Below are 25,883 nucleotides of genomic sequence, written 5' to 3' on the forward strand. Positions count from 1 at the left end.
CTGTCTCATACAAACATACAGTAGCTGCCGGCCAACCTCAAGCAAAGGGGTTTACGTGTTCCAACGCTAGGAGCCTAGTATCATAAGCACTTAATATCTGGCATGCCTAAAAATGAGTTGAGAGCGTGAAATTGTTTAACAGCAGAATTAAATGTCATGACAACTGACCTAGATTTACACTGAAAGCTTTGATAACCAACATTAGAAGTAGAAACCTCTACACCTTATCAACCTCAATTGTGCATATAATGACCTTAAAGGGATAATACACCCCTTTTTTTTACTCAACCTTATGTCGTTTCGAACCTGTATTACTTTTTTTTCCCTGTGGAACACAAAAGAAGATATTCTGAAACGTTTTAAATGTTTTTGTCCATAAAACAACATTGGACCCCATTGACTTTCATGGTATGACGTTAAATACTGAACTAGAGAAAAAGTTCTCTGTTATGGTCTACATCTTGTTATCTAGATTTGTATTGTGTAAATGAATGCCAGCAGAGTGCATGGTTTTAGTGAGCCAAGTGGGTCATTTGCCCCTTGGAATGTGCTTACGGTGTGATTGATAAGCAGAGTGACAACTGTCAGTCATCTTCATTGGGTAAGACAGACCTATTTTAATGTCGCCTTCACTGGCCTTAATACAGTGAAATGCAGCATAGACAGATGTTAGCAATGTGTTGTGCTGCTTTTACTCATAATGGTATTAGTAAAATCATGAAACGTGCAAATAGCTTTCTTTGTCAGACTGCCGAAAATGCAGAACATCTTTTGTTTTTTCAGACCTAAGGATAAACTATTAACACTTAAGGGGCCGTATGAAACAAATTTGAGTTTGCAGAAACAAATTTAGTTTGCAGTTTAAGACGCCTAATGTTATCGCAAACTGATCTGAAACCAACCAGGATGTCTTGTCCTCAGACACCCTTTGTTATAGTTTTGCTTACATGAGGAGTCATTTTCAGGGCAATGACGTTTACTGGACCACAGTGGCTAAATGAATCACACCCAGACTGTTTACACCCAGACAGACTAACTCTGAAGGTGATTAAACTACAGGGCATCTACCAGTACCACATTAATCACACCATGCGCCTAATTGTAATGATGTTGGGGAAATGTTGCCATCTTGTGGTGTGTGTTTCATGAGTGATGAATGCATACTCGGTTCTGCACCAAACGTCATCCTTGCTAATGTTTGACATCCACATTAGAACATACAAATGAGTATAATTTTTTGTTGCAGGTATCACAAAAATACATGAATCAAGAGCAAATGTACAGATTTAACCCATAAAGCCTATACCGTATCATAATTGCTTCTAAATATCAACATGATCAAATCTTTGCTGAAAAACATTTCACAATCTACTACATGCTTTCTTCCCTCTGATTAATAGTTCATACTTTTTTAGCAAGTAAAAGGCCTTTTAATATAATTGTAAAAATGTCCACCTGCAGGTCGTGATGCATGTCTTTTTACTTTATAAAAATCAAGAATAACTTTTATATTGTTTGTAATATTTTAAGATGACCACTTACTGGACTGAAGCAACTTTACCTGATTATCCATACATCATTTTTTAGAATAATTTTGTATCATGTTAAAATGTATCACATAGGATACATCAAGCTTTTGTGGAACGCATTGCATTGCATTCTCTGTTTAGTCCCCCTCAATAAAAACTACAGAGCTTTCATCATAGTACTAAGCATTTGAAAATATAATCTTAAGACATATTATTGGAAGTTATAGGGCGATGACTGATGGTTATATGCATTTTATTATGTAGTCTGCTATGAAGATCTCATTGATTTACATTACAAGCAATCAGAATGGCATCTTAATTTTTGGCAATATAAATAATTAAGGTGTTTTTGTCCTCACCAAATATGATACAAAACATAACACATATTCAAACTTTTTTAGGATTTAAAAAAAATATTTTGTCTACTAAGATTACATTTTTAAAAAATATAAAAAGATTTCATTTGTCAAGCTTTACAGGGTTAATATATAGTACATATAACTAGGAACAAAATGCACCAATTATATAAAATATATGAGAGAAAAAACATCAACATAGTAGGCTACATTGGATCCTTTAACAAAATAAATTTAGATTGTCATTGTTTACTCACCCTCATGTTGTCCCAATCCTCTATGACTTTATTTCTTCTATGAAACACAAAAGGAGAAGTTAGAATGTTTGGGACTGACACAGCCTGATTCACCATTTGTATAGGCTACTTTCACTGGATCGTTTATCCATACAATAAAAGTGAATGGCTTACGTGTATCCTAAACTGATATACTTTTGCAGCACACAGAAGAAAGGCATAATCATGAGTAAATCAGAATAGTTCATTTTCATTATTTCTTCATTTACTTTTGGATGATCTATCCCTTTAAGAGATATCTCACCAACGTTCCTCAAATGCACTCCTTGTGTTGGCTGATAACAAGCACTTCCGATTGTGCATCCATGGTAACCTATATGTTGACGGAAATTCCACAAGTGCAACAAACTTGTATCAGTTTGGAGCAAGGAGCTAAAAAAATACCGTTAGAGAAGTACGAATGACGTGTCAAAACTACGATAAACGGCAAAATGCGCGATCACTTAAAAACTGATTTGTAATTAATTTAGGTATGAACACATAACTTGGTTTGGAATTTGTTTCCCTCATAGTTCTAGCAATACGAACGAATTTTAAACACATTAATATATGTTTAAACGGGACAAACCTTCTTTCAATGACTGAAATGCCGACCTCATCAGCGGCATTTAGCTCTCGGGCGGAGGATGTTTTGAGGAGGTACAATGCTCTGCCTCCTATCCCAAGCCCACCGGTTCAAGAGGAAGAGTCAGGCCTTCCAGAGAGCAGGCTGGCCGTGAGGAGGAAACTCCTGCGACACAGAAGGAGCAAGGAACAGCGACAACAGCTCCAAAACATGATGTAAGAGCTTTCTTTGTTCAGGTGTATTTTATTGTTTTATTCTTTGTTAATAGGTTGTTCACAATTAACCTGTGCGTTTTCATTTAAAATAAAAATGTTGTTGTCAGTCGTTTTTTTTTTTTAAATAAATAAGTAACGTTAATTTTATTCAGCAAGGATGCATAAGTGACAGTAAAGAGATGTATAACGTTAGAAAAGATTTATGTAATAAAAATATTTTTATTTTCATTTTTTTCTATTCATCAAAGAATCCTAAAGAAAAAAAAAAATCAGCATATTAGAATGATTTCTGAAGGATCATGTGACACTGAAGACTGGAGTAATGATGCTGATAATTCAGCTTTGCCATCACAGGAATAAATAACATTAAAATATATTCATATAAAAACAGTTATTTTAAATGTAATAATTTTCACAATAGTACAGTTTCTAAAACATTTAAAAAATCTTACAGACCCCAAACTTTTGCAATGTAGTCAGTGTATATTGCTTAAAGTGTTTCACTTTTGTAATCACAATTTACCTTTTTGCTGCAGTTCACTTAAACAGATTTGTAAAGTTTTAATGTAGGCCTATACACTCAAATAAGTGATCACTTAATTAATGTAAAGTCATAACAATAGCATGTGTAATAATTATTCAAAAATCAGAAAATTTTACTTAAGCTTTAGATTAAATTGATTAGATTAGATTGGTTATGCTTGTCAACTACGTTGTCAACTACCTGAATATTTGTCATTGGGTGTTTTATAGTATAATAGAGTCATATTGTAATGTGATATCTGTAATTGTGTTAGAGTTGACAGGGCAATGCAAGCTTACATGCAGGCCAAGGAAGCAGGACAGGCATCTCCTTCGTCTCCTGATCCAGAGCTTCCCTCAACTGTATGAACTTTTTACTTGCTCATACATCTCACACACTTTAAGTAGTCTCATATAGATGCATTGTATTCGTTAATAATATAATTAAATTTTGTTTTCTAGATGATCAACGAAGAGAGGAAGCGATATGTATGCCATTATATTTCACCTCATAATTAATCTCTTTTATTAAATGGTGGATCTTTTCTTTTAATTGTGTTTTATACCCATTGTCCTTGTAGATGAACTACTTGTTCCTGAAAGAGTGTGTTGAGCAAAGTCCTGTCGCGCCATTTCAACAACAGTGGCTGGATGCCATGTTGGCCCGTGTGTCCCATCGGCTCTGTCAGGGGCCCGGCAGAGAAAAGTTGCTTGAAGACATATGCAAGGAGGTCGGTGAGACCTATCTCAGAGTCATGATCAAGCACAGAGGTGAGTCAAATATCTTCTCTGGAATATAATCACATTAAAACATCACATTATCATTGACATTGGTGTCTTGATAATGTCATAGTGGTCATTCAAATCGCATTGGTCCTTTTTCATAAAAATGTTAAATGATTATTCTCTTGTGATTTAACAAGGGCATTTTCCAGAAAACTAACTTCACAAATGACTATAGATTTACATAAAATAATATAAATTCTAGATCTGTTTTTTGTGTGTTTTAAAGTTTTAATGTAGAAACTGGGTATACTGGGTTTTTATTAGTTTGTTATTAATGTTTTTTTACTAGTAAGCACTATACTGAAAGATCCACAGTCAACTGACACGATTTCTCAAGAAAGCAACAGATCTGCTGAGTAAGTGTGCACATTTTTACAAAGAAAAATGTACATGTTCTAGCAACATTTAACATAATTATCTTAATATGGCCAGTTTATAAAGTGTCTTACAACTTATGATCTTGGTTTTGCTTCACCAGGATTCTAGATTTCTCTTGTCCATGGCATGACAGCTTTGTGCAGAGTCGAAAAGTGATACAGAAGAATCTACACATATTGCATCCAGCCATGAAGAGTGTCCTTGATATTTGCTACAGCACATTCTCCCACCTGCTCCTTATTGATCTCTCAGACTGCAGGTACTGCTTGATGATGATGTTTGGGATCTGAGATCACTCTTTTTCTGATTACATGCTGTGTATTTGTTGCTTGTGTCAATGGTAAATAACATTTACAAGATTATGTAAAGGAGAATATTTTGCACAAATATGCAATCTTTTATATTCATGTTGGTTTCAAACATTAGTAAAAAGCTTTTACGCCATTTAAAAAAAATGTGATGTTGTGCAACCATCATAAAGGGTTGCACATCATCGCTAACCTTAACCTCTGGACAGTCCCACCACCTATATTAAAACTATATAAGTAGTTATCCATATAAATTGAAATTTGAATGAGTAATGTACTTCTTAAAACCTGTTTTAAAGGTCCACAGGGCTTGTAGACTGTGAGAGTCTGAAGAACAAAGTGGCTGTGGAGTGTGAGAGAGTCGAGGACACACTCATGAAAGCCTGGTACCCCAAAGTCATTCACCTGCTCACCAGCAAAGGCACTCTGCAGAAAGTCAAACCCAAAAAGCTTGACTCCTTTTACAACTGTGCCTCAACCCTTATATCCAATCAGGTGAGCTGCTGAGTATTGTTTTTCATGTAGTTTCATATCTGCTAGCAGTAACTATGAGATTTATTTCCCAACTGTTGGTGTTTTTGTGTGCCTAAGGCTAATTGAATCATTTGTTTTGTTTACCCTTTGTTTTTCTTTTAGCTAAAGGCTCTAGTTGAGAGGAGTGTGGTGACATTTGTCAACTTGTTTGATCCCCTCAACATGAGCAAACTCCCCCTATTCAAGATGGACTTAATATTTGATGACGAGAAGATGGATTTTTATCCTAATTTTCATGATCTAGAGCAGGCTGTGCTTGAAATGGCAAACCTGATCAGCAATACTATGCAGGTTTGGAAATATGTTGTTGTGCAGTTGGTTTACACATAATTATTCTGACTATGTGTAGATAATAAGATCGGTCTATGTGCACATTCAATATTAAGCCCTGCCTGTCCCACAGAAAGTGCCGACAATCCAGTCATGGCTAGCAGAGGGCAACGTTTCTGTAGTGGATGCTAAGCTCTCAGATCATGTTCAGATGTGGGCAGAGACCACTCTTAGGAATGCTGTAAGGATAAACTTGGATGGACCTGCCAAACACTTCCAGAGCTATGGTGAGTAACCAAAACCCAAAAAAACACAACACTAAACCCACTTAGACTTTTACTTAGACCTATAGTTTTTATGACTACTGTTCTGCTGAATTCCTTTTTTTTAATCTTTTATTATCATTTAGTTGACAGCTATGACTGGTTAGTCAATGGGACGGCACAGTCTCAAGTGGAAAAATTAATTGAAGAAGAGCATTCTTTCGATGAGTACACTAAGGTCTGCTCAAATTAATTTCAATACATTATGTGCACTACTGTTCAAAAGTTTAGGGTCGGTAAGATCTTTTTTTTTTTTTTTTAAATATGTCTCCTGTGCTGCATTTATTTGATCATAAATTCAGTAAAAATAGTAAATATCATATCATTATTAAAATAACTGTTTTCTATTTGAATATATAAAAATGTATTCCTGTGATGGAAATGCTGAATTTTCAGCAGCCATTCCTCCAGTCTACAGTGTCACATGATCCTTCAGAAATCATTCTAATATGCTGATTTGCTGCTCAAGAAAACATATTATTATTATTAATGTTGAAAACAATTTTGCTGCTTATTATTTTTGTGGAAACTGGGATGAATTTATTTGAAATATATATATATATATTTTTTTTGCAATGTGATATATACTATGTAGAAGTTAAAATCTTACTGACAACAAACTTTTGAAGGGTAATGTATTTTTAATTATATACTAAGGTGTTTGCTTTTATTGTTTTGTGATTAATCCTTTTTACACTGAATGTTTGTGTATTCTTAAATCTTAAATGGCTGCATGTCAGCAAGTGGAATGGTTTCGGGCACTGTCGCAAGAGATATCTGGTCTTCCCTCTTTGATCCATTTTGACATGGTGCGACTGGACTGTGAGGAGCTCAAACAAGGTCTTGCAAAGAAAGCCAAAACCCTTTCCGAAATCATTGTGGGAAAGCTCGTCAGCTCACACCATCAATGCAGTCTTCAGTAAGATCACCTCAAAATGAACATGTCATTTATTGACCAAAATGAACATCATTTATTCACCTTTATGTCTCCCAAAACCTGTGAAATTTTTAGGTGAAATATGTGGTTTATCTGAAATTTAGTGAAGACTTGTTGTTGTTTTTTTTTCCAGGATTTGTAAAGAGTTTGAGGCCATTCAGGACAGGGCTTTGAAAGTCCCTGAAACAACAGAGGACATGATAGAAATGATTACTTACATCAATCAGGTGAAAACCAAAGAAATAGAGGAGCTGAACAATAAGATAATGGTGGGTACCTCAGAACTATTTCATTTGACATGGTTTTTAGTCTGGATAACACTTAAAATGGTTACTTTTTAAAATATATTTTTTTCCAGGAAACACAGCACAGGATGAATTATTTGATGAATGTACATATTTTTGAACCAGAGCACCTTGAACTGAATGCCACAGTAGTGCTCTGGCCACAAGACATTTACCCCATCTTTGATCAAAGTGATGAGGTGAATAATTATCCAGGGATGGATTTAAATGGATATTAAATATGTCAACTTTAAGATTTCTGTTAGAAGGACTTACACAATTGTTTTTGTAGGTGATGGAAAAAGGGAAGCAAAAGAGTCAGCAGGAACTTATGGCTCGAAGAGAGAAGCTGCTGCTAGAACTAGAGAAAGTAGGCCGCAGGATGGAGGAATTTGCAGAGTGCTCTGAACTCGATATGATTCAACAGGTATATTGCAAACTGAAATGTTCAGTTTATTTGTCCAGTTAAAGAAATAGTTCACCCCAAACTAACATTTTGTCAGTCACATCATTTCGATCCCATATTCCATGAAACACAAATGGATATCTGTCAGGCAGAACCTCCATGCTTCTGCTTTCCATACTTTACGATACTTTGTACTTTTCTTATGGAGCTTGTCATGGTAATCAACATCACCATCAATTTTATTGTATGGAAAACAGAAGCTTGGATAAGGTGTTTAAGATCTCTTGTTGTGTTTCATGAAAGTAAAGTAAATACATAGTTGGTATGACATGAAGGTGAGAAAATGACTACAAAACTTTTTTGGCTAAACCCTTTCTTTCATCTAACCTCTCATGATTATTGGACTTCTGAAAGATAGCATTGCGATACTTCCTCTCCTTTCCAGTATGCTTCTGATGTGAGAACAGTGCAGAAAAGGATCCAGGACATTGAGGAATCAATTGTCTTTATCAACAAAGAAGAAGCCCTTTACAAGTGGGACCAAACCTTATACCCAGAGGTGGAGGTGATCAAGGAAACTATTGAGCCCTATCAGAAGCTCTTCAACTTGGTTCTGAAATGGCAACGCACAAGAAAGAAGTTTGTGGATTCATGATCCTCTGATCCATAACTATAAATTGCATCACTTTATTGCCACTATTTTCAGACAGTTTCTTTTCCTCTCCAAGAACTTGATTTATGTTATAACGGATGCTATCTTGTCTTGTCATCTGAGTGTAGATGGATGGACGGGTCTTTCTTGGATTTAAATGGTGAGAGTATCGAGCTGGAGGTTGAGGAGTACATCAGAGAAATATACAAGATGCTGAAGTTCTTCCTGCAGAAACAAAAGAAGGCTGAGCAAGAAAAGGAGAAAAAAGCAGGACAAAAGAAGAAGCCCAAAGAGGAAGAAGACCAACAGGAGAGTGCCACTATTCACATCTGCTCAAGTGTTGTAGAGCAAGTCAAAGAGTTCAAGGTAATGTTTCCACCCTACAGATTAAAGGATTGGTTCATCCAAAAATGAACAATAATTTACTCACCCTCATGGAATTGCATGTAGGAAGATAAATTGCAGAATTTTTATGTTTTATATTCTTAGGAGTACATTCCCATGGTGTCCATCTTGTGTAACCCCGGCATCAGACCTCGGCACTGGGAGCAAATGTCAGAAATTGCGGGCCATGACTTGACCCCTGATTCTGGCAGCAGTCTGCGCAAAATCCTCAAACAGAACCTCACCCCGTACCTGGAACTTTTTGAAAGCATCAGTGCAGGAGCCAGCAAAGTAATAACACTGTGAATCCACCCCAGATGATTTGGTGCAGTTATATGCCGTATAGACAAAACACCTCACATATTTTTTGAAACTGTTCACTTTCAGGAATTCGCTCTGGAGAGGGCCATGCATAATATGGTGGAGGTTTGGGAGACGGTGTCATTTCAATATCATCCATACAGGGACAGTGGCGTGTCCATTCTCTCCTCTGTGGATGAGATTCAAACCATGCTAGATGACCAGATAGTGAAAACCCAAACCATGAGAGGGTCTCCTTTCATCAAGCCTTTCGAGACAGAAATCAAGGTGAAATAGTTGAAGGATGGGTATTTCATCTTGTAGTCACATAAAAATGAGTAATTTTGTATTTTGTTTTATTCACAATCACAAATGTGAATACTAATAACAGTTTCTAAACAAGCTTGCTTCAAAAACCTATGCATTTCTTTTAGAAATAAATATGTATTAATAAAAATAAAATAAATAAAGGTATTCATCTGATAAAAACTTTTCCACTCACCTGGAGCTTAATGCACATATAAACTTTTGTGTCTATATAAAGACTACTGGATTTTTATTGATTCACATGTTCTTAGCAATTGGTTTAGTTTGTGCATAAGAAATATTCAGACAGATATTCAAGTAAAGAACATATTATGAGCTCATTTCTGGTCTGTCGGTTTTCTTTATCGTGGTTAAGGGATACTGAGTTAATTTAGAAAGACTAATTTAGATTTTTGCTGATTTAAACCAGGTCTGGGAGGAGCGTTTGATCCGTATCCAAGACACTATAGATGAGTGGCTGAAGGTACAACATCAGTGGTTATACCTGGAGCCCATCTTCAGCTCAGAGGATATAATGAAGCAGATGCCTGAGGAGGGACGTCTCTTCCAGATTGTAAACAAACACTGGAAGGAGGTCATGACACACTGTGTGAAGGACCCAAAGGTGATGAAACAGACAAAATATAAATAATAAAAACATTGGAGGTTTGGAAATCATTTTGCTCACATTCAAGCAGCATAAAACTCATTCATCGATTTTATTTTATGTTTGAAAGAAACTAATACCAATAATCCCCCCATTTGCACAGATTTTACCTGCAACCTCTCTTCCTGGCTTGTTTGAAAACCTGCAAGAGTCCTACAACCTCCTTGAGAACATTATGAAGGGCCTGAATGCATACCTTGAAAAGAAAAGATTGTTTTTTCCACGGTAATATATCAAATAAATTCAGGTTTCATACTCACCACTTACAGAAAAATGTAAGTGCTATTTGTTTGATCATTCTGACAAGTCCCAGGACAGCAACACTAGCTTAACCAATTATGTGAGTTTGGGGTGGGGCTATTGTTTTTTGGACCAATGGTAGACAGGAGTTTCGTTCAGGAAACATGTTTGGAAATAGTCATTATATTTGTAGTTCCATTTAGTGATACTACACAATTGCAGTGTTTTTTAGCATATTCTCATATTTACAATTAGCTTTTAGTTTTCATTTCAATTTTAGTTTTTTTATTGCTTTTATCATTTTTATTAGTTTTTGGTTTTGTAAATATTTGTATTTAGCTTTAAAACAATTTACTTTATTTCTAATTTATTTATTTCTATTTTTTTAATATATTATTTTAGTTTTAGTCATTTATTATTGAAATTTCTCTTATTTATTTAATTTATTTGCAAAGGTAACATTTCTAATTTTCAGTTATGTTTTTCAGCTAATATTTATATTTTATTTGAGCTTTATTTTAGTTAAGGAAAACCATTAAAATAGTTTTAGTTTTAGGTAACAATATCAAAACTGTACACTTCACCTTTAAGTTAGTGCACCTCATCATACTATTAAACTGCCATGGCATTTAACCTCTGTATGTATTAATAATCCTTTTCACACTCTGTAGATTCTTTTTCCTGTCAAATGATGAGATGCTGGAGATTCTCTCAGAAACCAAAGATCCCATGCGAGTGCAGCCTCACTTAAAGAAATGCTTTGAGGGCATCGCCAAACTGGACTTCTTGCCCAATCTGGACATCCAGGCCATATACAGCAGTGAGGGGGAGCGTGTGGAGCTCATCGAGAGGATCTCTACCTCTGAAGCACGAGGAGCTGTGGAAAAGTGGCTGCTGCAGGTGGAAGACATCATGCTGAGAAGCATCAGGGATGTGATCAATCACTCCAGGCTGGTAAAACTCATGTTTTTCTATTTGCAATTTTCGTTTAAAATTCTTTAATCCTATTACATTTTATGCACCATGTTACTGTGATGAATGTGTTCAGGCTTATCCAGACACTAAAAGGAGTCAGTGGGTACGTGAGTGGCCTGGACAGGTGGTCCTCTGTACTTCTCAGATGTATTGGACACTGGAAGTACATGAGGCCATCAGGAGTGGAGCTAATGTAAGGAAACCACTCTGAATATCAGTGGACCATTGAATTCTCTGTTTATTTTGCTATTTGTCTGATAAGATAAGATGTTGATGATTTCATAGGGTCTGAAGAACTACTATGAGCAGCTGCAGAATCAGCTGAATGATATTGTGGAGCTGGTGAGGGGGAAGCTGCCCAAGCAGACACGCACCACTCTTGGAGCACTAGTGACCATAGATGTGCACGCAAGGGATGTTGTCTTGGAGATGATAGAGAAAGGTTCTCTTGTTTAGATTTATCTGCATGGTAGCTGATATTATGTAGTTTATAAAGCAATAATTCTGTAATCTCTAAAAACATTTTAAAGTTATCTTTAATATATGACATAATTATTTGAATTTGTGGTTAATATATTGTACTGTGGGTTTCTTTTAATATCCATTTCAGGAGTTTCAAGTGAGACAGATTTTCAGTGGCTTGCCCAGCTACGGTACTATTGGGCTAACGAGAATGTTCGTGTTCGCATTATAAACTGTGATGTCAAGTATGCTTATGAATACCTTGGAAACTCTCCTCGCCTGGTCATCACACCATTAACAGACAGATGCTACCGAACTTTGGTATATTTATTGGCTAATTTATTATGCTATGAGAATACAGAAAATACTCAGCTCTGACAATTTATTAACTCCTAAAGAATAATCAAATTAACACCTATCATGCTAGCTACATTTTTTTTTTTATTATTATTATTTTGAGGCATAATTATTGTCTTTTCTGATATCTGGCTTATTGTTCTCTTTCAAAGATTGGAGCATTTTTCTTGAATTTGGGTGGAGCTCCTGAGGGACCTGCAGGCACAGGCAAAACTGAAACCACCAAAGATCTGGCCAAAGCCCTTGCTGTTCAATGTGTGGTGTTTAACTGCTCAGATGGCCTTGATTACCTAGCCATGGGGAAGGTGACAGTTTTTACATTTCAAACATAAAGCTGGTGTTCTGTAATACATCAAAGACTCGTCCATGACCAACTTATCTGGTTATTCCTCAGAAACGTACACTCAGAAATCTCTTACACTCTAATTTTATTAGGCTATGTTCACCAGTTTATCTATAATTTACTCAATGGGCTCTGTGAATAACATGAAAACTTATTCTTTCCTAGTTCTTCAAGGGATTGGCGTCTACTGGTGCCTGGGCTTGCTTTGACGAGTTTAACCGGATTGAGTTGGAGGTGCTGTCGGTGGTGGCTCAGCAGATCCTGTGTATTCAGAGGGCCATCGAAATGAAACTTGAACATTTTGACTTCGAGGGCACAGTGTTACGCCTCAACCCCAACTGTTTTGTCGCCATCACTATGAACCCTGGATACGCTGGCCGATCTGAACTTCCTGATAATCTCAAGGTGTTTTTTTTTTTATTATGTGTAACTTGTTTCATTAACATCAGGCAGTGCAATGTGGCTTTAACTATACTATTCTGTTGTCATGTTACTCAGGTCTTGTTTAGAACAGTGGCAATGATGGTGCCCAACTATGCACTGATCGCTGAGATCTCCTTATACTCGTATGGCTTCCTCAATGCTAAGCCTCTCTCAGTGAAGATTGTGATGACCTACAGGCTGTGCTCTGAGCAGCTATCTTCTCAGTTTCACTATGACTATGGCATGAGAGCTGTTAAAGCAGTGCTGGTGGCTGCTGGCAACCTCAAACTCAAATTTCCAGATGAAAACGAGGATATGCTTGTAAGTAAATTAAATGAAAGAAAAGTTAGCATAATATCTTATACCCTAAGTTGGCTGAAATCTGATATGTTATCCTCATTCTGTTGATAGCTTCTCCGGTCCATCAAGGATGTCAATGAGCCTAAGTTTCTTTCCCATGATATCCCTCTTTTCAATGGAATCACCAGTGACCTGTTCCCAGGAATTTCTCTGCCTGTGGCAGATTATAAGGTATGTTTTTGCTTGTTTGTTTAGTTTGTTTAGCTTCTCATTTAGATTGCTTGTGAGAAATAAGAGATTTCAATTACATCTTTGTTCATGTGCACTAGTTGTTCCTGGAATGTGCTCAAAAGTGCTGCAAAAAGCACAATGTGCAACCTGTCGAGGCTTTCCTGGACAAAATGATTCAAACGTATGAGATGATGATAGTTCGTCATGGGTAAGTGGATAAGTGGATTTCTATCCGATGGTAAGGTTGGACCAAATAAAATATTCTCTTGACTTAAACTATTCCATAGGTTCATGCTTGTCGGAGAACCATTTGCTGGAAAAACCAAAGTACTTCATGTTCTTGCTGATACTTTGACCCTGATGAATGAGTTGGGCTATAATGATGAAGAAAAAGTATTGTACCAAACTGTCAATCCTAAATCTATTACGATGGGTCAACTGTTTGGTCAGTTTGATCCTGTGTCCCATGAGGTGAGAGTTTGAATTCTACATCAGACAGATTATAAAAATAACAGTTTGTTTATTTGTTCATTTTTTCACCTGTTCGTTTCGGTTTTATCAGTGGACTGATGGGATTGTGGCAAACACCTTTCGAGAATTTGCCTCCAGTGAGACCCCAGACAGGAAATGGGTGGTGTTTGATGGCCCCATAGACACGCTGTGGATTGAAAGCATGAACACTGTGCTGGATGACAACAAAAAGGCAATTATATTATATCTATACAGAAAAATATAGATATGCCTTTATATCAATGTTGTTGGAGTATTTGCTTTTAGACAGGAGGCTGGTGGCTGTTGTCATTGAAATTTTGTTTCGTTTTAGCTATGCCTCATGAGTGGGGAGATTATTCAGATGTCCAATCAAATGAGTCTGATATTTGAGGCCATGGATTTGTCGCAAGCCTCTGTAAGTCAGCCTCTCTCAATATTCACTATGAAACCTCAGCACTGTCCAGATATACAGGATATTCAAAGCCACTTTAGCATCATGATCCATGATCTATAGCATGCTAACAAATTCTGATTTCTGAAATAGCCAGCCACAGTGAGTCGCTGTGGAATGATCTACATGGAGCCGTCTCAGCTAGGATGGTCTCCTCTGGTGCTATCATGGATGAGAAAACTTCCTGAACCACTTCAGGCACAAGACAATTCCACACTACTGCAGCAGCTCTTTGAGTGGTTACTTCCTCCTTCACTTGTTTTGTTACGCAAACAATGCCGGGTAATGCTTCACGTTATGAATTGCATTTAGCATAACCATGTTATATTATTTTGATCTTAGATGTTGTCAACAAATCAGTAGGAGCTCCTTGAGTTACATTAAGTTTCATATTCCAGGAGGTCATTCCCACTAGCAACAGTAATACTGTTGTGTCTCTAACACGACTGTTTGAGATGTTGCTGACTGGACCTTTAAATGAAGACCCAGGGAACAAAAACATACGCACATGGATCATGGTAATTATTCATTTAAAAGGCACAATATAAAACTTTTCAGAACACAGTTGAATGTAAACATGAATTTTGGCCTATGCAGGCTGCTTTTGCCTTTGCCCTGGTGTGGTCTGTCGGTGGTTGCTGTGATACAGACAGTCGCAGTCGATTTGATCAGTTTCTGAGGGAAATTATCTCAGGAAATGCAAAAGACTACCCCATACCTGCTACTGTGTCAAGATGGGAATGTCCCTTTGACGAGAAAGGTCTTGTCTATGACTACAGTTATGAGGTTGGTAAATAAGAGTTTAGTAGTATGAGAATTTGGGACATATTACTCCAGATAATTACTCTCTTCCCCTTCAAATTAAGTTCAAAGGAAAAGGACGTTGGGTACACTGGAATGAGTCGATCAGAAATGTACCATTAGGGGACAAGAATACCAAAGTACAGGATATTATTGTCCCCACAATTGACACTGTACGATACACTTATCTGATGGATCTCTGCATTCAATTTGGGATGTAAGTATTCTTTTTTATTGTCTTGACAAACATTAGACCAGTGCTCCTCAACCACTTTGACTTTTAAAGACCACCCCTTGTCCAACACAATACCCCCCCATATAGGCTAAGATATTTCTGCTATAATTATAACAAAGCTGCTTGTTTATGGTTTCTGCTTGTATTAACAGAAACATTTTAATTTAGATTAGAGTTACACTAAATTAATAAATTATAAGTAATATATTAAAATAAAGTATTTAAAGTCGTTCTGTGGCTCCCTTGGAAGTTTCCAGAGGCAAACCTGGCCCCCTGTTTTAGAACCTCTGCATTAGACCAAATCTTTTTTTTTTTTTAGCTTTGATAGTTAAGCTATAGATTTTGTTTTATTCCCTTTATCCAAACTCATCTCATTTTTCTATTGAACTTAGGCCTCTTTTGCTCGTCGGCTCCACTGGCACTGGAAAATCTGTTTATGTGAAAGAAAAATTAATGAACAATCTCGACAAAGACCTTTTCCTTCCCTTCTTCATCAACTTCTCAGCTCGCACCAGTGCCAGTCAGACCCAGGTAACCACTTTACAATTACCATGATGTCAATATATTAGAATCAACCCACTGAATCTATCAGTGGTATTTTTCCATGACACAAACTCTCTTTCTATCCTCTAGAACATTATTATGTCCAGACTAGACAAAAGGCGAAAGGGAGTGTATGGACCTCCCATGGGAAAGAAATGCATAATTTTTGTGGATGACATGAATATGCCAGCAAAAGAGGTGTTTGGTGCACAACCTCCAATTGAGCTGCTTCGTCAATATTTTGACCATGGGAACTGGTAAACTAAACTACACTACACTTCTGCACTATAAATATACAGTACACTATAAATCGGTATTGTCTGTCCTAGTCTTTTGATTCTTTGGTTTTCTTTGCTGTTATAATCAAGTCCTTATGCTGTAGGTATGATCTCAAGGACACCTCAAAAATCACACTTATGGACATACAACTGATCTCTGCGATGGGCCCTCCTGGTGGTGGGAGGAATGCAGTGACTCCTCGTTTCCTTCGCCATTTTAACATCTGCAGCATCAATTCATTCAGCGATGAGACCATGGTGCGCATTTTCTCTAATGTTGTGACCTTTTACCTCCGGACCAATGACTTCCCACCTGACTGCTTCACGATTGGCAATCAGATAGTCACTGCAACACTTGAGGTGAGTCATGGGGTAAAAAGGCAATAAAAGGGTTAGTTCACCCAAATATTAAAATTCTGTCATTAATTGTTCACCTTCATGTTCCAAATCCGTAAGATTTTTGTTCATCTTCGGAACACAATTTAAGATATTTTTGATGAATTCGGAGAGCTCTCTGACCCCTCTAGACAGCAATTTAATTACCGATTTACCACTACCAGTTCTACGTCAGAACGGCTCACCATTCTGACGTAGAACTCGGAAGCGCTGCACTGTATTTACAACATAAACTGTGCAGGAGACTGACACAGACGAGAAGAAATTGTTGAATAAAGTTGTTATTTTTGTTTTGTTTTTTTTCGCGCAAAAAAGCATTCTTGTCGCTTCATAAAATTAAGGTTGAACCACTGTAGTCACATGGACTATTTTAACAATGTCTTTACTACCTTTCTGGGGCTTGAAGGTGTAATTAAATTGCTATCTATGGAAGGCTCAGAGAGCTCTCAGATTTCATCAAAAATTTCTTAATTTGTGGTCTCAAAAAAAGTTTTTAAAAAGGTCTCACGTGTTTGTATGTGTATAGTGTATACTACTGTTCAAAAGATTGGGGTTGGTAAGATATTTTAATGTTTTTAGTGTCTTATGCTGACAGAGGCTACATTTATTTAATCAAATATTCAGTAAAACACTAATACTGTGAAATATTCTTTTTATTTAAAATATTGTTTCTATTTTAATATTGTCACGTTCAGTTTAGTTTCAGTTTTCATGGACCTTCTGTTTGGATTCGTTAGTCACACATGTTCAGATTCCCGCCACTAATCTGTCTCCTTGGTTACCGTCATTATAAATTCATGTATATCAGCTGGGTATTGTCATTACCCCGTTTGCATTCAATACTTAAGTTTCCCCTTCACCATCATTCAGTGTCCGGTCACCGTTACGTTTAGTTGTGTTGTGCTATGCCTGTCTGCCTACCTACTCTTGGCTTTCTTGTTATTAAACTACGTTTGGAACTATATTTATCTGTCTTCGTCTTCCTGCCTACACACGCCTGTGACAAATATGTTATCAAATGTAATTTATTCCAAATGGCAAAGTTGAATTTTCAACAGCCATTACTCCAGTCTTCAGTGTCACATAATCTTTCAGAAATCCTTGTAATATGCTGATTTGGTGTTCAAGAAACATTACTTATTATCATCAATGTTGAAAACAGCTCTGCTGCTTAATATTTTTGTGGAAACCATGGTGCATTTTTTTCTGGATTTTTTTTATGAATAGGAAGTTCAACATTTCTTTGAGATAGTTAAGATGTTTACATTGTTGCAAATCATTTCTGTCAATTTTGATCAATTAAATGGATCCTTGCTTAATAAAATAATGCATTTCTTAAGAAAGTAAAAGCTTACTGATCCTAAACTTTTGAACGGTATATATTTCCATTATTTGTTTCTTTTATTTTATATTGTCTAATTCTGTGTTCTGTGTAATATAGGTTTATAAAAAGGCCATTGAAAATCTCCTTCCCACTCCAGCTAAGTCTCATTACACTTTCAACCTAAGAGATTTCTCAAGAGTGGTGCAGGGCTGCCTGCTACTGAAGAAGGATTCACTTGCAGACAAGCGAACAATGATCCGGCTTTTTGTACACGAAGTGTACCGCGTCTTCTATGACCGCCTTGTGGACGACCAGGACCGAGCCTGGCTCTTCACACTCATAAGCAATATTGTGAAGCAGCATTTCAAGGAGAACTTTGAAACAGTCTTTGAACATCTTAAGGATGGTAACAAACTTGTACGTAAAAATAAAAAAACATCCAAGGCTTCCTCATTCAGTAAATGATTCACTTGAATATTATGTAATCATAACTATAATTTTGTATATATTATCTTAATATCTTTTGTAATTGATGCATGTGATGAATATGCAGGAACTTCTGACCCTGTGAAACCAAAGATGATTCGTTTTTTGTATGTTTTTTCCCTCAGCTTTGTGATGAGAATATGCGGAACATGCTATTTGGCGATTATATGACCCCTGACGTGGATGAAAGTGAGAGGCTGTATGCAGAGGTTCCCTCCATTGAGCGTTTTGGTGAGGTGGTAGAAGCCTGTCTGGAGGAGTACAACCAAACCCACAAGAACCGCATGAACTTGGTCATATTCCGGTAACTTTGCAAAAGCGCATGATGTAACGTACTGTGATTCTCCAATAAGAGGAATCGATCAAAAGTCTGACAGTGTTGATTGATTGTCTTCCTTGTTCTGTGTAGTTACGTTCTGGAGCACCTGTCCAGGATCAGCCGTGTGTTAAAACAGCCTGGTGGAAATGCTCTGTTGGTTGGTGTTGGAGGCAGCGGCCGTCAGTCCATCACCAGGCTTGCCACTTTTATGGCTGATATGACTTTGTTCCAGCCTGAGATCTCCAAAAGCTATGGCATGAATGAATGGAGAGATGATCTGAAGGTATTTTGTTCATTATTTACTCACCATCATGTCATTCCAAACCTCTATGCTGTTATTGTTTTCATGGAACACACACGTTTTTTAATTAATCTTAATGCAGCTATTTCCATACCACAACAACCATAAAAGTAATAAATACTACTCGTGTGCAATATCCAAGTGTATATTACAATGTTTCTGTAGCTTGACAGCACTCGTTCACTTTGAACTGTGAAAAGATCTATTTGAAGATTATATTAGAAGGGAAATGTGCCCCCTAATGGATTTTGTATTATCTAGCGCCTGATGAAGAATGCTGGAGTAAAGGGCCAGAAAATGGTGTTCCTGCTCACTGATGCTCAGATAAAGGATGAAGCCTTTTTAGAAGATGTGGACAGCATTTTAAACACAGGAGAAGTACCAAATATTTTTGCTGTGGATGAGAAGCAAGAAATCATGGAGGTAAGATACCGACGACAAAATAAATGCAAGAACTATAAAACTCTTTATTCATGTGTGTGTTGTATTGTATTGTAAGAAAATTATATATATGTATTGTTTTTCTGTGGGTTCTTCTCTGTGTCCCCTACAGGGTGTACGGCCCATTGCTCAGGCTGGGAATAAAAATTTGGATTTTAGCCCTCTGGCTCTGTTTGCTTATTTTGTGACTCGCTGCAGAGAGAACCTACATATAGTAGTGGCCTTCAGCCCAATAGGAGATGCCTTCCGAAACCGCCTCAGACAGTTCCCTTCCCTCATTAACTGCTGCACCATAGATTGGTTTCAGGTAAGGTTGGCAAGGCCAGGGAAGAGATGGTTAACCATTTTAGTAATTATGGTCATTTTGAATATAAACCTTCTCTGAAAGTGAATTTAAAGTTCAGTTTCTGATCTCCCCAGCCATGGCCTGAAGAGGCTTTGGAGCGAGTGGCTAATAAGTTTTTGGAGACATTGGAGCTGAGTGATCTTGAGCGTCATGAAGTCGTGCCCATCTGCAAGACCTTCCATACTTCTGCTATTGATCTGTCTCACAGGTAGGATGCTTTAGCTAATATAGAGGTAGTTCCTCCAAAAATCACTGAAGATGGGTGAACAATTTCTTTAACTTGTGACTTGTAGAACACAAGCACTTTCCAATGTCGAACAGTAAAGTTATGACAAATATTCTTTCAGGCAAGAGTAAAATTGTGTAATATATTTGCAGGTTTTTGTCAGAGCTGGGTCGCCATAACTATGTGACTCCTACTTCCTACTTGGAGCTCATAGCTGCCTTCAGAATTCTTCTCACTCAAAAACGAGACACTGTTATGAGTGCTAAAAACAGATATACAAATGGACTGGACAAATTAGCTTTTGCAGAGTCTCAGGTAATGTGTTGGAAATAATGTACAGAAGAAAGTAGTAGATAATCGTATCTTTTCAATCCATACAATGGTGTATATAATACTGAAATGGAAAAACTCATAGCCTTTTTAATTATGGTTAATAAGGCAGATAAGTGATTTTAATGTATCTATGGTGGTTTAGGTGGGTGAAATGAAGAAGGAGCTGGTGGACTTGCAGCCTAAACTTGAGCAGGCTAAGATTGACAACACCAAAATAATGAAAGTAAGAAACAGTAACGTCTATCATATAGTACCTGTGTTTAAAGCAAATGATCATTTGTTCATTTTGTACTGCCTTATTGTGGTTCTTCAGGTATTTTGACTTTATTTTGATAAAAGTTTGCCTAAATATGTTAGGTTACTGTACATGTTTCTCTTTTGCAGGTGATAGAGGTTGAGTCAGTGGAGGTTGAGGCGAAGAGCAAACTTGTCCGTGTGGATGAAGAAACGGCTACTATAAAAGCGAATGAAGCCCAGGCTTTGAAGAATGAGTGTGAGAGTGACTTGGCTGAGGCCATCCCTGCACTGGAGGCTGCTCTGTCTGCCCTGGACACACTCAAGGTCAACTATGTATTTGACATACTGCTTTTCACATACTATATAGTAGAGAAGTAGGCATATTCAGACACCTGTAGAATAACTGGCAGTTATAAAGGTTTAAATACTTGCAAGGAAGACAATACCTGTCACAATTTAAGTATGCAAATGAATGTAATAATGAAGACCAATCACAATTTAGTATGCACTGATGTCAGTTACATTTTGAATGAAGAACGTTGTGTCAGTGGGTGATTTTCAAATTGTAATCCTATTCTGTTGTATTTAATTTTTTTAATTTTTATTTACGCTAGTCTGTATGTGTAAGCTGTCCATGCTGAATGCAGAAATTCAGAAATGTCATACTTTGGGATCAGGGGGTTAGATAAAACGATTCTCAGAATGTTTAAAACACATCAATAAAGACCTGTAATAATTCATGTATGATTAAAAGTTGGAAATTGTGGTTTATAAAATAATAGATTATTATGTAAGTTGAGGGCTTATTTGTGATTTCAGCCAGCTGATGTGAGCATTGTAAAAGCAATGAAGAACCCTCCATCAGGAGTGAAGCTGGTGATGTCAGCGGTGTGTGTAATGAAGGACATCAAACCAGAGAAAATCAGTGATCCTGCAGGAACCGGACAGAAGGTCAAAAGCAAGTCTAGTCAGGTCACATGTCAAGAGCTGTCTTTGTTTTTATGTTTACCAACAGCATGTTATCTGTTCTAATAGATTCTTGACTATTGGGGTCCAAGCAAGAAGTTGCTTGGGGACATGAATTTCCTCAAAGACCTGAAGGAATATGACAAAGACAACATCCCTGTAAGTTTTTTTGTAGTGTAGGGTTGTGTATGTTGTTTTTTGTCAACTGTATTTTATTGATGTTGTTTTGTGATAGGCTCAAGTGATGCATAAAATCCGTAGTGAGTATATGACCAACCCTGACTTTGACCCCGCCAAAGTTGCCAAGGCCTCATCTGCTGCTGAGGGGCTTTGCAGATGGATCACTGCGATGGAGGTTTATGACAGAATGGCAAAGGTAGGCAGACCCTATTTGTATCTCACACAGAGTAGTTTCAGATTGAATTCAAGCTTTTATTCACATATAAACATTGATCAGAGAACATAAACACAAGCTCAACCGAACCTGCTCGACACGCGAGAACAAACCTCTTGCTGGAGCTCAAACGTGCTGTGTAACATTAGAATGAACCTCATTGGTTCTCGCATGTCAAGCAGACATGCTTGAGCTACTGCTTACCACAACTGATGTGTGAGTTGATGAATGTTTATGTGTGAATAAAAGCCTAAAAGCCTTGTGTAGCTGTCTATGAAGGGACAGAAAACTCTCAGATTTCATCAAAAACATTTGTGATCCAAAGATGAAAGAAAGTCTTAGGGGTTTGGAACGACAAAGTAGGCTAATTAAAAAAAGTACATTTTTGGGTGAACTATATTATTATATTTTGTAAAACATTGTATATTCAATTGGTTTATTTATATGCATATATGCAAACTTTTTTTCTTTATTATTTTATACCACTTGTCGAAATCATAATTATTTTCCCTTTCAGGTGGTGGCACCTAAGAAAGCTAACCTAATTGTAGCTCAGGAATCCCTGGCCACCACCATGGCCCTGCTGAACCAGAAGAGGGCGGAGCTAAAGGAAGTGGAGGATCGTCTGGCCTCACTGCAGAAGACTTTGGAGGAAAAGACTGAAGAGAAAGCTCAGCTGGAGTTCCAGGTTGACCTCTGCGCTCGCAAACTGGAGAGAGCCGAGAAGCTTATTGGAGGTTTAGGAGGAGAAAAGTCAAGGTTTCAATCAACTGTGACCAATCTTAGAGATCCATACAGCCAGTTAATTCCTATATTCAGGCCAACTGAGTATGTGTTCCTGTATTTCTACACAGGTGGTTGAAAGCAGCCAATGATCTTCAGTGCACATATGATAACTTGACAGGTGATGTGCTGATATCTGCTGGTGTTATTGCTTACCTGGGAGCTTTCACTGCCAGCTTCCGCAATGACTCAACTAAAATGTGGGCCAAGCTCTGCAAGGTACTACATTGCTCCTCTATGTAAACACTAGTCTTGTCTGCAAATTAATATTCAGTGTCATTTATTCAATGTCCCTATTCCTGTTCTACTCAGTCAAAGAAGATCCCATCCTCTGATGACTTCTCTCTAAGTAAGACGCTTGGAGATCCAATCAAGATCAGGGCCTGGAATATCGCTGGCCTGCCCACTGACAGCTTCTCCATTGACAATGGTGTTATAGTGAGCAACTCCAGAAGATGGTATGACTCAACAAAGCTAAAACCTTTCAAAATTTGGATTTGCAAATGATGACAAACCTTTTCATCAGTTATCAGAACCAAAATGTCATGTTTTACAACCATGTTTTCTCACTGCCAGGCCGTTAATGATAGATCCGCAGGGCCAGGCCAACAAATGGGTGAAAAACTCAGAAAGGGAGCATAACCTGAATGTGATTAAGCTAACCGATGCCGACTACATGAGAACACTTGAGAACTGCATCCAGTTTGGTACTCCACTGCTGCTGGAGAATGTAGGAGAGGAGCTTGACCCCTCCTTAGAGCCACTGCTTCTCAAACAAGTTTTCAAACAAGGTATTTTACTTAAACTTAAAACAAAAATTTATTTGAGAGAGTTGTGTTTTTGATTATTAGATTAGTTTGACTCTCAAACAGGGGTTGGAAATCAAAGTGAGTTCCTGCTTTGTTTTTGTAGGGGGTGTGGACTGTATCAGATTGGGCGAGAGTGTGATTGAGTACTCAACTGACTTCCGCTTTTACATCACTACAAAGCTGAGGAACCCTCATTACCTGCCTGAACTAGCAACCAAAGTGTGCCTGCTGAACTTCATGATTACACCAGAGGGCCTTGAAGACCAGCTGCTTGGCATTGTGGTAGCAAAAGAGAGGTGATTAATTTAAAAAAAAAAAACTTCCATACACACAAATCAGTTCTTCCAGAAGAGTTTTTTTGTGATTGTTGCGGGTAAAAATCCTTGATTATGTGGCACGTTTTCTTAAAAAATGCGATGGAATATGCAGGATATTTATGCAATTTTATGCAATGAAATTGCGGGAACTTGCAAAAACTGCAGTTTGATGAAAAAGAGAAAAAAAAGTGATTTCCCCCTAACAACTTAATGTAAAGAGTAATTTCTTATTACTTCCTATGATAAGCAAGCATACTACATCACAGAAAGTGCTGGGAATATTTAAGTTCTCATCTTGTTTTATTTTAGACTTTAATAAACACATCAAACTTACAAAACATTGATGAGTCAAACAAGTTCTGTAGCTTTACAAAAGGAATATGCTACAACTTCTGTAAAAAAGAATAAATAAAATATAAAAAAATATAAAATGTGTGCTTCCTATTTTACAGCTTTTCGATGATGTTCACGTCGCGTAATTACATCACTTCATAATGTTCCCATGGCAACAGGGGAAAATGGCTGGTCTTGTGTGAAGCAAACGCAAGATTTTTCAACTTTCTGCTAAGATATATGTGACATTTTTGCAACGAAAATGCGGGGATTATGAAATCATGCAAGCCCCGCATATTTTGCACGGAAATCGGCAATTTATGCGGTGAAAGTGTGGCGTATTTGAAAAAATACGGCCCCCGCATAAATATGCGGACTTTGGCTGATTATGCATTGAATCATGCGATCGCATAATCGTGTTTTTCTGGAGGGACTGTCCAAATATGCAACTGTTAATAAGGAACAAAAACCAGCCAGTATTTAATGAATCATAAAGCCAGATTGTAATGAATCATTATACTAAAAATAAGATTACATTTCTTAATGCAGAGTGTAGTTTCTGATTTTATTCTTTTGATTTCCTGAGAAATATGATTCAGAATTAATTTCCCTTTATGATATTTCACTTCTGTTCTCCCTCAGACCTGAATTAGAGGAGGAAAGAAATGCCCTGATCCTTCAGTCTGCAGCCAATAAGAAGCAGCTTAAGGAGATTGAGGACCAAATCCTGGAAACTCTGCAGTCCTCAGAGGGGAACATCCTGGAAGACGAGAGTGCCATCCAGGTCTTGGATGCTGCCAAGATCATGTCTAATGAGATTACTAAGAAACAGCAGGTGTAGTGCATCAAAGAGCTGGTTTAGAAGAAATCCCTTTACTAATGCCATGATAGTTTCTAGTTTAACTTCTGTGCTTTGCTATGAACTTTCAGATCGCAGAGAAAACTGAGATTGAAATAGCTGAATCGAGGGAGGGCTACAGAGCCATCGCTAAGCACTCCTCCATCCTCTTCTTCAGTATCGCAGACCTGGCCAACATCGATCCCATGTATCAGTACTCTCTCAACTGGTTTGTCAACCTCTATGTCAACTCCATACATGACAGGTGGGGAATAACTGCACACAAGTTTACAAATTAAGCACTTTTCTTTGCATTTATACTTATTGTTCATATATATTCTATAGCAACAAATCAAAGAATCTAGAGAAGAGACTCCGATACCTGACCGACCATTTCACCTATAACCTGTACTGCAATGTGTGCCGTTCTCTCTTTGAGAAGGACAAACTCCTCTTCTCGTTCCTGCTCTGTTCTAACTTACTGCTGTAAGTTCAAACAAATCAAGCTTTGATACAGTCCTGAATACAACATTGTCCTGTTACTGTCAGATCTCATGGTAACATGATGAAATTTATGTCCGAAAAAAATATGGTGTTGATTGAATCTGTGCAATTCTAAGGGCTAAGAAGGAGATCAAGTACTCTGAATTTATGTTCCTGCTTACTGGGGGTGTTGGCCTTCAGAACAACGTCTCCAACCCTGATCCAAACTGGCTACCTGACAAGAGCTGGGATGAGATCTGCCGGGCCAGTGATCTTCCTGCCCTTCAGGGTCTCAAGTATGAAGTCTCTGCCATGCCATCTGAAATGACTGATATGTTACATTTGCATGTTATGTATATCAAGTTTTGTGCAGCTGATTATATGACATTTCTTTGCTTGAAT

General features: G+C 37.4%; 1 protein-coding gene across 1 annotated transcript in view; it reads left to right on the plus strand.

The window, feature by feature from the left end:
- Positions 1-2,567: 2,567 nt before the first annotated feature.
- dnah12 (dynein, axonemal, heavy chain 12) overlaps positions 2,568-25,883 on the plus strand; it is a 29,789-nt gene continuing 6,473 nt past the window's right edge. Inside the window, exons 1-60 of the mRNA XM_056246387.1 lie at positions 2,568-2,961; positions 3,759-3,846; positions 3,946-3,972; positions 4,065-4,254; positions 4,559-4,625; positions 4,748-4,906; positions 5,255-5,450; positions 5,592-5,780; positions 5,893-6,046; positions 6,169-6,260; positions 6,823-7,001; positions 7,153-7,288; positions 7,378-7,503; positions 7,596-7,730; positions 8,155-8,348; positions 8,490-8,727; positions 8,851-9,036; positions 9,133-9,333; positions 9,782-9,976; positions 10,122-10,243; positions 10,930-11,212; positions 11,307-11,426; positions 11,519-11,675; positions 11,844-12,016; positions 12,205-12,357; positions 12,561-12,800; positions 12,894-13,139; positions 13,230-13,349; positions 13,448-13,557; positions 13,637-13,820; positions 13,912-14,052; positions 14,173-14,256; positions 14,386-14,574; positions 14,691-14,810; positions 14,890-15,078; positions 15,159-15,310; positions 15,721-15,859; positions 15,962-16,128; positions 16,254-16,509; positions 17,987-18,286; positions 18,481-18,659; positions 18,765-18,957; positions 19,237-19,398; positions 19,529-19,723; positions 19,837-19,970; positions 20,141-20,303; positions 20,464-20,544; positions 20,706-20,882; positions 21,378-21,509; positions 21,594-21,683; positions 21,760-21,900; positions 22,436-22,677; positions 22,773-22,920; positions 23,014-23,159; positions 23,278-23,492; positions 23,614-23,806; positions 24,803-24,995; positions 25,091-25,263; positions 25,344-25,484; positions 25,619-25,777. Coding sequence (XP_056102362.1) covers positions 2,759-2,961; positions 3,759-3,846; positions 3,946-3,972; positions 4,065-4,254; positions 4,559-4,625; positions 4,748-4,906; positions 5,255-5,450; positions 5,592-5,780; positions 5,893-6,046; positions 6,169-6,260; positions 6,823-7,001; positions 7,153-7,288; positions 7,378-7,503; positions 7,596-7,730; positions 8,155-8,348; positions 8,490-8,727; positions 8,851-9,036; positions 9,133-9,333; positions 9,782-9,976; positions 10,122-10,243; positions 10,930-11,212; positions 11,307-11,426; positions 11,519-11,675; positions 11,844-12,016; positions 12,205-12,357; positions 12,561-12,800; positions 12,894-13,139; positions 13,230-13,349; positions 13,448-13,557; positions 13,637-13,820; positions 13,912-14,052; positions 14,173-14,256; positions 14,386-14,574; positions 14,691-14,810; positions 14,890-15,078; positions 15,159-15,310; positions 15,721-15,859; positions 15,962-16,128; positions 16,254-16,509; positions 17,987-18,286; positions 18,481-18,659; positions 18,765-18,957; positions 19,237-19,398; positions 19,529-19,723; positions 19,837-19,970; positions 20,141-20,303; positions 20,464-20,544; positions 20,706-20,882; positions 21,378-21,509; positions 21,594-21,683; positions 21,760-21,900; positions 22,436-22,677; positions 22,773-22,920; positions 23,014-23,159; positions 23,278-23,492; positions 23,614-23,806; positions 24,803-24,995; positions 25,091-25,263; positions 25,344-25,484; positions 25,619-25,777 — 9,857 coding nt within the window. The 5' untranslated portion in view covers positions 2,568-2,758. The remainder of the gene's footprint in view (positions 2,962-3,758; positions 3,847-3,945; positions 3,973-4,064; positions 4,255-4,558; positions 4,626-4,747; positions 4,907-5,254; positions 5,451-5,591; positions 5,781-5,892; positions 6,047-6,168; positions 6,261-6,822; positions 7,002-7,152; positions 7,289-7,377; positions 7,504-7,595; positions 7,731-8,154; positions 8,349-8,489; positions 8,728-8,850; positions 9,037-9,132; positions 9,334-9,781; positions 9,977-10,121; positions 10,244-10,929; positions 11,213-11,306; positions 11,427-11,518; positions 11,676-11,843; positions 12,017-12,204; positions 12,358-12,560; positions 12,801-12,893; positions 13,140-13,229; positions 13,350-13,447; positions 13,558-13,636; positions 13,821-13,911; positions 14,053-14,172; positions 14,257-14,385; positions 14,575-14,690; positions 14,811-14,889; positions 15,079-15,158; positions 15,311-15,720; positions 15,860-15,961; positions 16,129-16,253; positions 16,510-17,986; positions 18,287-18,480; positions 18,660-18,764; positions 18,958-19,236; positions 19,399-19,528; positions 19,724-19,836; positions 19,971-20,140; positions 20,304-20,463; positions 20,545-20,705; positions 20,883-21,377; positions 21,510-21,593; positions 21,684-21,759; positions 21,901-22,435; positions 22,678-22,772; positions 22,921-23,013; positions 23,160-23,277; positions 23,493-23,613; positions 23,807-24,802; positions 24,996-25,090; positions 25,264-25,343; positions 25,485-25,618; positions 25,778-25,883) is intronic.

This window comes from Rhinichthys klamathensis, unplaced genomic scaffold (genome assembly GCF_029890125.1).
Source record: "Rhinichthys klamathensis goyatoka isolate OS25496 unplaced genomic scaffold, OSU_Roscu_1.1 h1tg000037l_1, whole genome shotgun sequence".
Lineage (NCBI taxonomy): Eukaryota > Metazoa > Chordata > Actinopteri > Cypriniformes > Leuciscidae > Rhinichthys > Rhinichthys klamathensis.